The 16863-nt window shown below is 33.6% G+C and overlaps 1 protein-coding gene and 1 pseudogene across 5 annotated transcripts in view; one reads left to right on the forward strand and one right to left on the reverse strand.

Moving 5' to 3' along the window:
- Positions 1–16863, reverse strand: part of FSTL5 (follistatin like 5) — a 780511-nt gene that overhangs the window by 637991 nt on the left and 125657 nt on the right. For 3 of the 5 annotated variants that reach the window (XM_081538294.1, XM_081538298.1, XM_081538293.1), the window contains exon 3: positions 15788–15821. In XM_081538294.1, coding sequence (XP_081394420.1) covers positions 15788–15821 — 34 coding nt within the window. The remainder of the gene's footprint in view (positions 1–15787; positions 15822–16863) is intronic. The other 2 variants (XM_081538299.1, XM_081538297.1) reach the window with 1 other exon arrangement.
- LOC145528055 (small nucleolar RNA SNORA72) lies at positions 16663–16776 on the forward strand (annotated as a pseudogene).

The following is a 16863-nucleotide window of genomic DNA, read 5'->3' on the forward strand; positions in this document are numbered from 1 at the left end:
GCTTAGATTAGATTAGATAAATGAATTTTAAGTTGTCAACAGCCTTAAATAAGATATTTGTAATTTATATTTCTGCTGGGGCTGGTCATTGTTGATAATGAAGGATGTCCATGGGCAACTTTTAAAAGAAATATAAAGACTTACCTACAGGGTCCAGGAGAGACAAATTAGGAGTTTGGGATTGACATATATATTACTATATATATAGAATAGATAATCAACAAGGATCTACTGTGTAGCACAAGGAACTATACTCAATATCTTGCAATAGCCTATAATGGAAAATAATCTGAAATAGAATACACACACACACACACACACACACACACACACACATATATGTATGGGGCTTCCTTGGTGAGTCAAACATTAAAGAATCTGCCTGCAATGTAGAAGACTTGGGTTAGATCCCTGTGTTGGAAGATCCCCTGGAGAAGGGAATGGTGACCCACTCTAGTATTCTTCCCTGGAGAATTCCACAGACAGAGGAGCCTGATGGGCTACGGTCCGTGGGTCGCAAAGAGTAACTGAATCACTTTGCTGTACACTTGAAACTAACACACCACTGTAAATCAACTATACTTCAATAAAAAATAACAAAAACAACATACATGCAAATAGCATGTCTTAAGTAAAGAGGCACGGGCCTTGATAAAGACACTGGGCATGCTAGATTCAAGGAAAATAGAAGCCCCACAGATTTCACCAACCAAAGGGTACTGTATATGGGGCATAAAAATGCATCCTGGCTCTAAGTGTCCATGGCAGCTTGATTGCAATGCCCTTTGTGTCTGTATGAAGATAGCAGTGCCTTGGTAGATGCTGTCATGAGCCAAAGAGGTGCAAATAATCAGATTCAACTGAGGCAAGGGCTCAATTGTACAGAAAAGGGAATCTTTCTATACACCTGCCTTTTAAACTTTACAGAGCAGAGCAGTCATTCCCATTTGTACAACGCTTTCTAGCCTGTCTAAAGGGAATGACTCTTTGTAATACAAGGCAGCTGGATTCCCAGCATACTGCATAACACTAAAGAAGTTCAGTTTTTAAACTATTATTTTCAGGTTGAGGTTTGATGCTTCAAATGTCATCTTACATTCAAGGCTGAAGAGGAAACTGTGGAAGAACTAAGCATGAAGTCATGGAGTTAATCCACAAGTTTGAGATTTGAAAAGTAATAAACAATGTTAGGTAATGATGTGACATTCAGTTAGCTATCGAGTAATTTGCTGTACTTTGAGAGAACATTTGTGATAAATGTGTGGAACTGAGACAATAAAAGAAAGCATAACAAAAAAGAGGGACGTGACAGGAAGGCAGATGGGATGAATATAAACTCAGACCATGCTGTGGTTGGATAGCAGTATCTCCTGGGTAGGATGGTCCAAGCCAAGAAAATGAAGGTGTACAAGGTTTGTTTGAACAGTGGATGCATTTGGCAGATTTAGAACAAACAAGCTAAGATCTTAAGAAAAATACTCTGGGTGGAAAAACAAGGATGGTAAAAGGAGCAAGGCATTTGTATCCAGGAAACTATTATCTCTTTACACAGTGGAGAAGGGAAGAGACCAACCTTAAAAATAGGTCACAATGGCTTTTCTAAAAAGAGTAGAAAAATAAAACAACAGAAGGTGTCTTTCACTATTGCGTGAAAAATGTCTGCTAGAAAGACCACTCAAGATCCATAAGGAAGATGTGGTCTATTACTACACAGTCATAGAAAAGAATGGAATTTTGCCATTTGCAGCAACATGGATGGACCTGGAGAGTATCATGCCAAGTGAAATAAGTTAAGTCAGAGAAAGACAAATATGGTATGTTTTCACTTATAAGTGGAATCTAAAAAATAAAACCAGCAAATTAATTTAATGAAAGAAAAACAGGCTCATACAGAAACACAGAATAAACTAGAGGTTACTTGCAGAGAGAAGGCATGGGGAGGGGCAAAGTAGGAGTAGAGGATTAAGAGGTACAAACTACTAGGTATAAAACAAATAAGTTACAAGGATATAATGTACACCACAAAGAATATAGCTAACAGGTATTTTATAATAACTTTAAATGGCATATAATCTACAAAAAATATTTAATGACTAGGGTGTACACCTGAAACTAATATAATATTGTCAATCAACTATAACAATAAAGATGTCTAAAGCATTCAAAAATGAGGAGTATAGTGATTTGAAAATTTCTTGGCTTGCACTGTGTCCTTAGTACAAACTTTCTGAAGAATTCATTTCTGGTGAAAGTCAGAAATCTCAGAGGAATGTTAGAACCAGAAGAAGAGTAACACTTTCTCCAGGAGGCAGTAGCAGGCACTGCAGTGAACCTTTCATATGGCCAGACACTGTAAATGTTAGTGCCCAAGAAAGGATGGAGGCTTGTCCCCTGAAAAGAACCCCTTCACTGGGGCATTGGTTGCCCACAAACACTAGGCTCAAGGGAAAAGGCAGAGTCCTGGATTCAATTTTATTCATTATTCCTGATTTGTCTACTTGATTTGTTTCTCGAATAAATGATTCAAACCACTTAGCTATTTTCTGAGTCATGGAGCCAGTTGCCACTGCCTTCAGTTAGACTCGGTGACTCTCACCTCCTACGTTCACGGACACATATCACACACTGCAAAGGGAGGCCCCAGATGCAGCTCAGCATGTGTGCCTGCATGACCCTAGTGGTTGTCTGCCAAGTTTGACATACAGATATGGAGGTTATCAATGAAGTTAGATAAATTATTCTCCCTACTTTCCTACAGATGGACCATTTGCAGGTGGAGAAGCTTCATACTGTTTCACTAGAAACGTTCCGTGAGACCAACTAACCTGCTGGTCATAAAGGGCAGCTTTTAAGAGCACTGCATCCATGATTCTCCAATACTCTCTTTCTTTCTACATTACTCTTTCCCTCTCAATCCCTCGGGACATGCTCACCATAAAACATCAACACACAAGTCTTTCCAAAGGGTTTGCTTTTAGGGGAAATTCAGTTAAGAGAGGAAATGAAAAGACTTTTAATATGCTGGATGAGAAAGAAAACTGCATAAATTAACAGTTGCCAAAGCCGTTTTATTATATATTTCCAGACTCTAAAAGAAGCTGGTCATGTCACAACAGTCATTATATAAGAAAGCAGAGTGTTCATAAGAGATTACTTTTCTCCAAATATGGTGCAGATCCTGCACCATAATTAACCTCTTGATAAAAGTCTTCTGGTTGAAATACCTTCAAAGTTTATGGACTAACAGATGACCTGGAGTGGCTGAAACAAAGCTCATTTTCACTCCATTGCTTCCTTTCCTAGATAACACTGAGGTTCTGTTTTGGTCTTTGCCAAAACCTGAATCCTATGTTCTGAAAACATCATTATGAATGGGATAACTTTGGGTTCCAGAAATGAGTTTCTTTATGAAATCTCTTGGATGAGGATGCAGTTGTTGATAATCTTAGGACTCTAAAAAAGCAGCACATCAGACTTGGTACAGATCTAATGAATATTCTGATCTGGGGGAGAACCACCCCATCCCCATGGTTATGGATACCCATGCTGCTGCTGCTGCAAAGAGAGGCTGTGTCCAAGCCAGACTCAAATTGATCAGGGAAATAAATGGGGGAAATTCTATTTTCTTTAGATTTAAAGGAGCTGCATAATTGATTTTGAGTTTTAATCTCTTTGGCCTCTAGTGTCTTTGGAGTTTTAACAGACATGGGGGTTTATTCTTCTGATTAAATTTCTTTAATGACTTCCTCAGGCTTCAAATAAGAATCTATAACTGTATTTGAGATCCATAATTGTATTTGAGTTATTTCTATCTTCTTGGCATTTTTAGAGTGTCTTTCAAAAGTTGTATAATCTCAATATGGAACTTTGGATGAAATACAGTTCATAACATGCTGTGCCTAAGTTGAGAAATGAAAAACAATTGGGATGGATTTTCAGATTTGGACGGAGTAGTCTTAGAGGTGAAACTATTCTTTCCGATCCATTTCAGCATCTTCTGGGGCAACATCTACATTAGCCATCGGAACATTAATAGCTCTGGTAGATGCTGAGTTTGCAACTTCATTAAGTCTTATAACTGAGCTAATGAATTCCAAGGATGATACTCACATTACTGATTGAACATAGACTTAGTAATTTACCTAAATGGCTTAAAAGTCAGTTTTAAAAAACCTAGATGGAGAAGGTGGGCATTCTCTCCATTCTTATGCTCTAGTAAATCTCACTTCAAATCAGTTTATGCAGGTGCCTGTGTAGTTACCTCATATGAGTTCCTCCCGCTGTGATTTTGATCATAGGACCTGTGGTGCACACCAGATGGGTTGAAGGCTATCATCCTGTAGATTATCTGCCAGCTTGTTCTTTCCAGAATGATCAGACAATAGCACAACTCTCTACAACATCTTTCAATCTCTATTTGACATTGTTCTTGTTTTATTTTTTTCCCCCAGATCAATTCACTGAAGGTTCAGAGCCCTAAAGCAAAAGTGAAACTTTTCTTCTAACAAACAGTATCCTGATATTTTCAAAATCTGTTGCACCAAATAAAATCATTATAAAAGATATCAGTTACTGAAGACATAACCATATAAAGGGCAAGTTGTGTTGAACATGCAGGGGAGGCACTGAGATGCAGTATACAATTTCCATGGTCATTTTGAAGAACAGTTTGAAACAGGCAAATCTTAGAATATCTGTACCAGCAGTCTGCTGGAAGGCACCTGGTTTTCTGCAGTTTTTAAGTGTTTGTTTATTTTCAGACTTCAAATTCAGGCCACTTACTAAGTCAGCATCACTGGCTCAACAGAGGATGGAGTCAGCAAGAACTGCATAATATGTTAGAGAATGAGACAGTGGTGGATGACATTTTAATACATAAAGATTTTAAAAGTTCATGAAGTTCAAGTTTTTCAAAATATGGTTGTATCTCATGTAAAACCATTGTTCTTCTAAATATAGTCCCCTTTTCTTAGCTTCTCCTAATACAAATCAGCCTATTCATTGTAGCTTCCTTAAGTGGTATTTTCTAGCTCATCACACTCACTCAAGCAATATTGACTGAGGCTAGGCATTTGGGTTTCTCTCTTGAGCCCCTGGCTTTGGAGAATGCTCTGGCGCACTCTTGGCTAAAGTTCAAACAAAGGTTTAAGTGCAAGTCTGTCCCTTGCTACCCTTTGGGCCTTTTGCAGGGTGAATGGTCTCTAGGATTCCTCAACAGTGACCTTGATCTTGCTTCCTGGACCTGCCCAGGGCAGACTGTTTGTCTTGTTTTTCTTAATTTTCGAAAGAGGTAAACAAGTGGAATGGTCATGCAGGTAGGTGTGAGAGAAGAGAAGTGTGTGGGTAGTGGGTGAAGTGTTCTATTCGCACTGTTGGTCCAGGACCCAAAAATGTTAAAATTGGGCCTGCTTAAAATGTGTTTAAATCTTGGAAAGACCGATACTCAAATTCAGTAAGCTATATCCACTGCTATGTTCATAACAGCACTATTTACCACAGCCAGGACAAGAAAACAACCTAAGTGTCCATCAACAGATGAATGAATAAAAAAGATGTGGTACATATATACAATGGAGTGTTAGCCACAAAAAGAATTAAATATCGTTATTTGTCAAAACATGAACAGCCCTAAGTTGGACTATAAAGAAAGCTGAGCGCCGAAGGATTGATGCTTTTGAACTGTGGTGTTAGAGAAGGCTCTTGAGAGTCCCTTGGACTGCAAGGAGATCCAACCAGTCCATCCTAAAGGAGATCAGTCCTGGGTGTTCATTGGAAGGACTGATGTTGAAGCTGAAACTCCAATACTTTGGCCACCTCATGTGAAGAACTGAGTCATTGGAAAAGACCCTGGTGCTGGGAAAGATTGAGGGCAGGAGCAGAAGGGTACGACAGAGGATGAGATGGCTGGATGGCATCACCGACTCGACAGACATGGGTTTGGGTGGACTCGGGGAGTTGATGATGGACAGGGAGGCCTGGCGTGCTGCGGTTCATGGGGTCACAAAGAGTCAGACATGACTGAGCGACTGAACTGAACTGAACTGAATGGCCCTAGAGATCCTCATACTAAGTGAAGTAAGTCAGACAGAGAAAGACAAATATCATAAAATCATTTATCCAAACTTACTTAAAAATATGAAATTATTTACAAAACAAATATAGGTTTCCAAACATAGAAACAAATACAGATTCACAGACATAGAAAACAAATTCATGGTTACCAAAGGAGAAAGAGAGAGAGAAGGGATAAATTAGAATTTGGGGATTAACAAAGGTACACTGTTATATATAAAATAGATAAATAGAAAGACCTACTCTATATCACAGGGAACTATGCAATAACCTATAATGGAAAAGAATCTGAAAAAGGATGTATAAAATAGAAATAGACTAAATATTTCATCATATTCATATATTGCATTAAGCACTTTTATGTGAAAGTATACTGACATCTGTAACTGAATGTATCTTCTAGTGCATTCATCACTTATTCACAGATATTTTCTGAATTAATTTTATGAAGAGCACACTGTCAGGGTTTTAAGAGAGATATAAATCTGTGTAAGTCCTGAATTTAACCATAAAGAAACTAGTACTCTGTGTGTGTGTGTGTGTGTGATAATACATAACAGATTTTCTAAAGGTGAGAAGTGATTTAATTTTATATTTTTATTTATCTCTGTAGGTATAAAGATATACGAATTTATTTTAAATATATTTTATTTATAAATAAGCTTAGAGAAATTACTGTGAATTGCATATGATATTTAATGCTATATATAATATGAACATATATATGTGTACATATCTACCTGTACTTATAAACTGACTTATAAACTGTAATTTGATTTATATTTAATAACTGTTAATTGAATACCTATAAGATCCCAGATAATGTGCTAAATACTTTTCACATATATTATTAGATCCATTATCTTATTCAGCTCTACCAGTAAAAGCCTTTTAAAAAATCCCAAATTATAAGTGACAAAATGTAAAGAGAAATAAAAAAATATGGAATTTAAACAAATTTATTTTACTTGAATAAATAACACTGCATATTGATCTCTTAATTAACCAGGGTCATGGGAAACAAGTATTATGGATAAACTCAAACTGTGAGAAAAACTAATTATTTAAGTTATTGAAAACACAGATCTAAAGCACATCTTTTTAGTCAAAATTAATCCAGTATTTAGAAAAATAAATGATTAAGTTCAGGGTTGTGAACAATACTGATGCTCCTTACAACAGATATTTTCTGCTCCCACTCAAGGTAACTCATGATATATAGTTCTTCAACAATTCTCCAAAACATAGTTCATATGGCAAATCACTCAATAAATTATAATAATAGTATTTCAGCCAACAGTTATTGAGAATTAACTATGTGCTGGAACTGTTTCAAAACCTACTATAAGCAATCATAGCTAATGCTCACAGCAAAACAATGTGTGTGCTATTGCTTGTCTGTCATCTAGGGCCAAGAAGGTCGAGGTTTAGGATAATGAGGTGGCTTGTCTGCAGTCTCATGACACATGAATGCCCAAGCCAGGATCCAACCTATGCATCTGACTCTTGATCACACAGCAAAATGATCTGATTCTGCTTAACCAGGCAGAAGAGGATTAAGTCACTTCACACTCAGTTTAAACAAAAACTACTCAAAGAACAAACAAAAAAGCATTTCAAATAAAAATTGTGTTTTTTCAACACATACATATCATGTGCTCTTTGCTGATTGACCCAAATTATTACTGCTTTATCAGACTTCTCATAAGAGATAATTTAATATTTTATTTAATATTTTAATTTTATTTATTTTAATTGAATTTTAAGTAAATAAAATTAATCTTTCACTTGTTTAAATCACAGAACAATTTTTTTAGTGTGTGGTAAAATTTAAACTTCTATCTAATTAATCTGCTTACATTTATTATTGGCTATAAAGCACTTGGATTTTGATATCTAAATAACCCATCTATTCAATTTTTGAGCAGATAGGTCTTTTCCATCTTACAGTGGGCACAATGTAGTTTATATTGATTACTCTGCAGTTTCAGATGATGAACACATTCTCAGATTTAGACTTATTTCACATTTAGAAGGATGCTTAAGGATAATTGTAAGAATGACAATCTTAAGTAAAAGCAGTGAAATTGTTATGGGTTTCCCTGGTGGCTCAGATGGTAAAGAAATTGTCATTTCTCAGAAAATGACTTTCAACTCTTTCAAGAAACACTATGTGGCATTTCTGTCTTGTTAAAACTATAAAATAAGGATATTTTATATTGGTGATTGAAGGGAAGATCAGTGCAGGGATGTTACTTTGCAGGGAAAAGTAACAATTTTAAAACTATGCAAAGAAAAGCCTAAATAATATTGATTTGATATCATATGAAGCATTAAATCATATTTATAGTAAATAAATCTAGTTATTGTGGGATGTTTTCCCATCATCAGATCTATTACACCTTGATTTCTTTTAGATAGCACTGCTTCCTGGTGGACAAAATGCCCTCAAAATTAATCATCCTGAAAACAAAATAAATGACCCATTGAATGAGATGATTTATGAATATCCTTCAGAAAACTAGAGAATGTATGCAAAATGGAGGGGGAAAGATAATGTGTTTGGCATAATATAAATTGAGTGATTCTTGGCATAAATGAGAACACAATCAGATACATTTTGAAGCTTCTCTTGGTTGATGAGAATAGCATCAATAGGTAAAAAAGGATGCTTGTCTTCCTGCTGCTTTGACAGGAGAACATGCATCAAGATCATCTAAAATTGGCTGAAGAACAGGGAACACTTGTGCACTATTGGTGGGAATTCAAATTGGTTCAGCCATTATGGAAAAAGTACCTCAAAAAATTAAAAATGGAATTACAATATGATCCAGCAATTCTACTTCTGGGTATCACCCAAAAGAAATGAAAATAAGATATTAAAAACATATGTACTCTCATGTTTATTGCAGCATTATTCATAATAGCCAAGATATGGAAGTAATCTAAATCTAAACTTCCAACTATATGATGAATAAATCCTTGGAATCTAATGTGTAGCATACTGACTGAAGTTAATAACACTGTTATATATTAAAGTTGCAAAGAGAGTAAGTCTTAATTATTCTCACCATAAGACCTACAACAGATTGTAATTATGAGAAGTGAAAGATGTGTCAACAATTAAAAAATAAATTACATCTTTAAGTTTAAAAAGAGATCATCTAAAATTGGACCAAGTTGTTTAAATGAATTATTTTAAGAATGGAGGATGAATATTCATTCTGAGGGAAAAGTTACCACTTACAGTAGTAAGTTACTTACTTAAAGTTACTACTTTACCACTAAAAAGTTATGTAAGAGGACAGTTTGAGGTATCGTTTATATTACTTGTAGGGACAATATTTCCAGTAATTTATTTTTCTTCTATAGAGTTACATGTTAGAACTTAAGTAGTTATATGTTTGAAAGTTTGTCAAAATACCAGTTACTATTTTATGTTTATAATAACTTCCAGAATTTGCATCTATGTATTATCATTTTTGTTTCCAAACTCACTCACTTTAACATGAAAACTCAAAAAATATCACCCACATAAGAGATGTGATCACTGTTTTTAATAGTGAAAGATCTATTTCTATAGAGCAAATTTCAGCTAATGAAATCAGAAATTCTCCCAATGTGTTCACTATAATTAGAAATTACATTTTATTGATTCTTTATTCAGCAATTAATTTGTATTTGTATTGTTAAGTTATATGCAAAATGAAATGAATTAAAATATTTGAAGTGCTTATATTATTAAAGAGTTGCTAGTCAATCATACACTATTAAGTTCTGCATATATGACATTGATATATTGCTGCAAGGTAATCAATAATTACCCATGAGAATACACTTTGCCTCCATTTAATTTCAAAAGTGCATTTAAGAAAACAAATAGAGTGCAAATAGAATTGATCTGATATAATGCAATAGCTATAGCATAGTGAGTGTGATAGTCACTCAGTTGTGTCTGACTCTTTGCAATCCTATGGACTGTAGCTTGCCAGGCTCCTCTGTCCATGGAATTCTCCAGGCAAGAATGCTGGAGTGGGTTATGTAAAAGAACTATTTTTCTTCACATTCTTTTACAATATTTAATTATTTTTTTAAGAATTATTGTCAGAACACCTGTTTGGCATTTATACAGCATTGTCATTTGCCAAAAACAAAGAAATAAATGAATCTATCCATCTTTCAGTTGACAATTTTAGAGGTGAGTTTTCCTGTCTTTCGGTATTTGGACTTTCTAAGGATTGTAACTATTGATTATGATTGACAAAACCCACAGTTTTCATAAATACCTACAAATAATTATTTCTCTCAGCAATAGCTTTCTAAATTGAATATCAAAGAGCCTAGTGTTCAGTATGTATGATACTGTAATCCTCTAGAAATATAGTGACTCTGAACTTTAGGTAATGGTAAGAATCTCCTTTTCAGGTATTACTACTAATTTTGCTGGCAACATTTTGTTTCCTGAACATAAAGAAATGCAACAATTAGACAAAAGAGTCTCATAAAGGGCTCATGTATATGAATTATCACCTTTCAATTTTACATCATTTTTCATTTGTTAATGTAATATATACAATGGCCTTTATGAATAAAGATTTGAAGATCAATCTCTCCATACTCACTGTTCCTGACTAGCTACCTGAACTTGAAGAAGTTAGCTGACCTCAGGAACTCTGTGAGATTATTCTAATGAAGGATATTTGGATATTCAGGAATGTAAATTGAGAGTATAGAATTTCAAACTCATAGCAACACCCCTTAGGCTCATTGAGAAATATATTCCTGTCTATTTCAGATTATATATTAGATAATTTTTAGTGTTTTCAGTTGCTAATTTTGTGATGTGGGAAATAAAGGAGAATCTGAACTCATGAATGTTGAAAAATAAACAGAAAATAGTTTGTATGTGCATTTATGTGCATAAAGACTGCAGGCACCATTCTTTAATGGCATTTATTGCCCCAAATACACTCTTTTAATTAAATCAAGTATCTTGACATAATGTTTTCTATTATTGCTCAATAGTGAAGAAGGTATGTACCATAGGAAGAGCAATTGTGCAGCTTCCATTTTTCATATACACAAATGTATATTGCATAATATTTGCCATACAGAACCTATTTAGAATCATAGACTTTTGCAGGATATGTTTTTTAATGGTATAATGACATTGTCCAATGTCCTTATAGAAGTATAAACCTTAGCATTTCAGACCTGTAAAGGATTTTTTATGTCACATGTTATGTTATGGTAATATTTACAATAGAAGAGGAATTACTTCTGGAAGGTTTAAGTCACTTTTATTGAGTGAACAAGTGGCATAATTCTTACATATGTCCCTTAAAATATCACTGTTATATTTGCCATTTTCTATTTTTTTCTTAAAGTTACAAAGTACTGAGCAGTTTTTATATAAATTGGCAGTAGGAAAAATATATGAACCATGACATTAAAGAAAATAATATGTGAATAGTAAAATCCATAGATATCAAATTTATGAACATGAAAACAATTGAGAATAACAGCATGCTAAATTTACCTACTGTACAATTGGGGATTGGCTAAACAAGCTATGATCTCTTTTAATAGAATAAGAATGAAAATATTGATCTAAATTACTTTGAATGTGATTTCTCAAAATGCAGACATATTTGGATGCTAATTCTTACAAATAATGTGTGTTTGACGATTAAAATGAGATAATATATGTAAAAAGCTCACACAGTGTCAGACATCTGTTAGATACTTAACAAAAGAGAGATATTAATAATATAACCTATAAATGATTATTAGGAAATTGACTTTAGTCCTCATTGCCCCCAAATGTTCAGTCTTAACAAAATATAACTATCAATGAAAGGAGAATATGCTTTATTTTTAACAATTCTGAATGGAAAGAGCCAAGAATATCCACATGAGAAGAGAGGAGGGAACATCTATGATAAAGACAATTGGATCACTTTGGTGAAATGACAAACATTCTTTTATCGACAGAAGAGAGGGAAGCCAATACTGAGGAGCATGCCACAGCATAAGCACACACAACTGTCCACAGTGATTATATCCTTCTGACTGTAGTAAAACTTCACACCATTTTGGAAAAGTAAAAACTCAATGAAGTTGACAGAGTTTCTAAGCTATTTGTAAAGCATGGTTGATTTAAATTTTCCTCAAAAACTATTAAAATACTTCCCTGAGAAATACTGACAGATGATAATTGATTTGTTGTCATCCTTATAGAAGACATTATTTCTGGATCATATTTACAAAATTCTCATTGGGTTTTAATGCATAATGTGCTCTATTTTAACTCAGCTTTAAGTCACTGAAGAACAGTGTGAAAAATCATTTCCTGAAAAGTTTTGATCATTCTTTCAAACCCCTGGGACTCTTTATTTCTCTGCTATATTCTTTAATGTAGCTGTAAGGAAGGACCTCTTAAACAATTGGAAAGCTCAAAATTGTGTACTCAATGGATTAGTCTTTGTCTCATTCAACAACAGGCCATATATAGATGAAAATCAGTTGAGAACCGGTACTAACTATTGAACCAAGACACATCTTGTCAGTTGAATTTCATTGAAATATAATTCTAGAGTTTGAAAATATGGATTAGTATGACTTTCCAAAATAATATTAGAATAAGGAAAGTGAATGTCAAATAATCAATTAAAGATAGAATCGCAAGTTTCCAAACATTTCAGTATATGTATACACAGAGGAAATAAGAATTGCTTTTTATTGGATTTTCATTGCTATGTGAATTAATGTAATTTTAGGTCACTGATATCATGAGATTGGGATTGGTGTTTCAAGCATAAACAGGCACCAAATGCAAGGAATTAAAAGATTAAAGACTGCATACATTCTTGGCAATATAATAAACATGTTCCAGCAAATACGATTAGCAATTAGTCAGGAAGTCCAGAGAATTACTAGTTGAGAAATGTTTACTAAGATCAAGTGAGGCCCTAGAACACAATTCAAATATTAGTGACCTAGAAAGGTACAATATTTGATTTTCAGAATTTTGTTATCTAATAATGGGTAAGACATTGCTTTTGTGACTCAATATTTTTATTCTTAATATTGATTTTAAAATATTTTAAATGGCCATTCATAAGTTCCAGTAAGATAATATTGTACGGTGATTCCCATCACTGTTCAAGAAAAAATGTGGAGTTCCTCTAAGTAGAGCTAGACAGCAAGTCTTGATGTAACCTTATATCTCTGATTTATTTTGCTTACAATTCAGTAGTCTAGCAGCATTATGTGAAGATTCTGAACCATGTGTCAGCCAATAACAATGACAGAAGTGACAAGCATCATCTTGAAATTTTTATTACATTATAAAAGAAAACATGTTCCCAGAAAATAGTTGAAAAAGCATAATTTCTACTACTTCAGATGATTTAATTTATGTACTCCAAAGCAATAAAGCATCGAAATGAAAACTATACTGAATTTATTTCAACGATAACGGAATTATAAATATGATTTAAGGTTAATCTGAAACACTAGGCCCCTTTACAAGAAGGAAGATGTGCAGTCAATATGCTTAACATGCATGTATCACTTAAACGAACATCACACAAAACCTCTTGGAATAGAAATTTGCTTTTGCGACACAAAGTACAAAACTTTGAGTTAATATGAGTGTTTTGAGGATAAATAAATGTAATGAATTCATATATAAAATAACAAGACATATTTAAGTTTGCTGAAAAAGAACACAGTTTGGGAATCCCTGGAAGGGTAGTCTTAACTAATTTATTTGAACAAAATAAACATAGCAAAAATTTTAAAAGTATGTCTTTTCATATTTTTCTATAATATAAACACACAGATGATCCAACAAGAAAAAAATTGTGTAGATCAGTCAGTTGTGAGAAAATGCTCAGAGGAGATTATATTTGGACTTAAGTAAGCAAAATTGGTAACATCAATCTAGCCACCCTCAAAAATGTAACTATCCTTTTATCATTTCAGGAATACATGTAATCTTTGTAACTTCTCCACAGTTATATTTTTTTAATTTATTTGTGTAAAACTCCAAAAAGCTCTAAAAAAATTTTCCTATGCAAAAAGGATGGAATAAAACATGACAGTTGTCAACAGCACATGAAAAGTTGCACAAAATTGCTAATACTTAAAGAAACATAATTAAAGCTACAATGACTTTACACCAATCAGAACAGCAAACTTTAAAAAGTCTACAAATAACAAATGTTTCGAGGGTGTGGAAAAAAGGGAAACTTCCTATATGGTTGATGGGAATGTAAGCTGGTGCAACCACTATGGAAAACAGTATGGAGATCAAAAAAATAAAAATAAAGTTGCTCTATGATCCAGCAATCCTGCTGCTGGGTATATGGAGCATCATAATTCAAAGTGATACATGCACCCCTATGGTAATAGCACTATTTGCAATTGCCAAGATATGGAAACAACCTAAATGTACATAGACAGATGAGTGGATAAAGAATATACATAACAAATATATATACTCAGCCATAAAATGAATAAAATAAAGCTATCTCATTATTTGCCGCAACATGGATGGACCTAGAGATTATCATGCTAGATGAAGTAAGATAGAGAAAGACAAATATCATATGATATCACTTATATGTGGAATCTAAAATATGACACAAATGAACTTATCTACAAAACCAAAACAGACTTGTGGTTACCAAGGCAAAGATGGGTGGGTGGAGGGATAAACTAGAAGTTTGGGATTAGCTGATTCTCCCAAACTATAAATAAAATAGATAAACAACAGGATCCTACAGTGTGGCACAGGGAACCATATTCAATATCCTGTGACAAACTATATGGAAAAAAATGAAAAAGAATGTACACACACACACACACACACACATATATATGAAATCACTGTGCTATACAGCAGAAATTAGCACAATATTTTAAATCAACTATACTTCAACAAAATAAATAAATAAATAAACACAGTGCAATTGTATTTTGCTCCATTGTCAGATTTGGGTCTACTACACCTTGGGGAAGGAATAAGTGAGCAAGGATGCCCACAACATAAAATAAGAATGGACAGGCCAGAGGGATTAAATCTGGAAAAATCTGTGGAATTTCTATCATTATAATCAGTAGAAGCACACACTAATGGAAATATTTTGTTGACGTATTACAATCTACTTAGAATAAAATTATCTTAATTAATGCATTTCAAATAAGATTCTCTTTATGGGGTAAAGAAACTTCGTATGTCAGACTAAGATTGACTATGCCATAGAAAAAGTTATCACCAACTTCTAATATATAAATATATATTTTCTTGCTCTTTCAGAGAAAATAAAGTGAGATGGCAGTGACTGAATAGTTGTTCTCCACAAAGCATAGTTTTAAACGGGTTATCTTCTAAATTATAGATGTGGCAGGACACTTACTCTTATGGACAATAGTTGGTGGAGGAATTAAATGAAAACATCTCAGGGAATGAACAGAAAGTTGTGTTGGATTTTCCAAAAAGACTGTATGAAGAAAGGAAATCTTGACAAACTTCAATTGCTTTGGGGAGTTCCCAAAGCATTCACAATGACTTTAAAAACATGTTGAAAATTTTAAAGTTTTATTGTTTTTCTCATTTCAATTATATTTTCAAGGTAGCATTAATTTTTTTTTCTTATATACTTACTCAGTTGTATAAAACTATGATCTTAAAATTGTCACTCCTTACCTTTGATTCTTGAATGTTCTTGACTTTTTTCCTGCTGGAAATAAAACAAAAATAGTTCAAAGTTTGTAAGCATTTTATCAACAGTGTGATATAAAGTATCACTTTAACTAAAGTCTTGTCAAAATATTTTACTGTACATATACCAATGAGTCATTGTAACATAATTCTCACTTTAAAAACACATGTCAAATCTTTTATCAGAGCAGTAATCATTCTTAGTGTACATAAATGTTTCTAAGAAAGCAATACATCGCACAAATGACTTTATAAATAAATACGTAATGAATCATAAATACATTATTGTGTCTCTAAAATGTCTTGGTCCATTTTATTTAATCCAAACAGATATTAAGTCACATCTTCAGAATTTGCTTTTAGTGTCTTTATGTTAATTCTATGCTTTTGGTGAGGAAACAGTTTAATGGCAAGCAGTGGAGAATTCACTAAAACACACACACACACAAAATATTTCAAATGTCTTTCCTTCAGTTTAGCTTAAAATTGTTCCCTGTCTTGCTTCGCTGAGGCTAAAACTGACAACAATTCTATTATTTATTCAAAGCTGTTTCAGTCAGACCAGTCTTTCATTGACATACTCCTTAGTAGTTACCAGGCAACCCCAGAAGAATTTGTTTGCTTTCCCGTTTTTAAGTAGAAATTGTGAACTGTATAATTTCTCGATTAATACTCAGGCACAGTTTACTCTCCTTAAAGCTTTCAGGTTCCCAAACTAAAAATAATTTTGAAATACGTTTCTAACTAAAGTCACATATAGGTATGCAGAATTATATGAATGTCAATAAATTTTAATAGCATTTATAAACATAGTAAAAATATGAAAAGTTATTTTGCTGCAAGTATTCACCCCAGTCAGATTGAGAATAAAAATGGATATTGACAGGCTAAACATTCCCTATATTAAGACCATACTTGTTTCCCCAGACCTAGTAATTTACCTAGATCTGGTTTTATAAATGCTGGTGATAAACCAGGTCTGATTCATATGATGCATCTTGTGTGGGAAGTGTCTGTGACTCTAGATACCTGATCAACCTTGAGAAGCGGTAGCACAGCTA

This window comes from Giraffa tippelskirchi, chromosome 11 (assembly GCF_054371585.1).
Source record: "Giraffa tippelskirchi isolate mGirTip1 chromosome 11, T2T-mGirTip1v1.2.pri, whole genome shotgun sequence".
In the NCBI taxonomy this organism is placed as follows: Eukaryota; Metazoa; Chordata; class Mammalia; order Artiodactyla; family Giraffidae; genus Giraffa; species Giraffa tippelskirchi.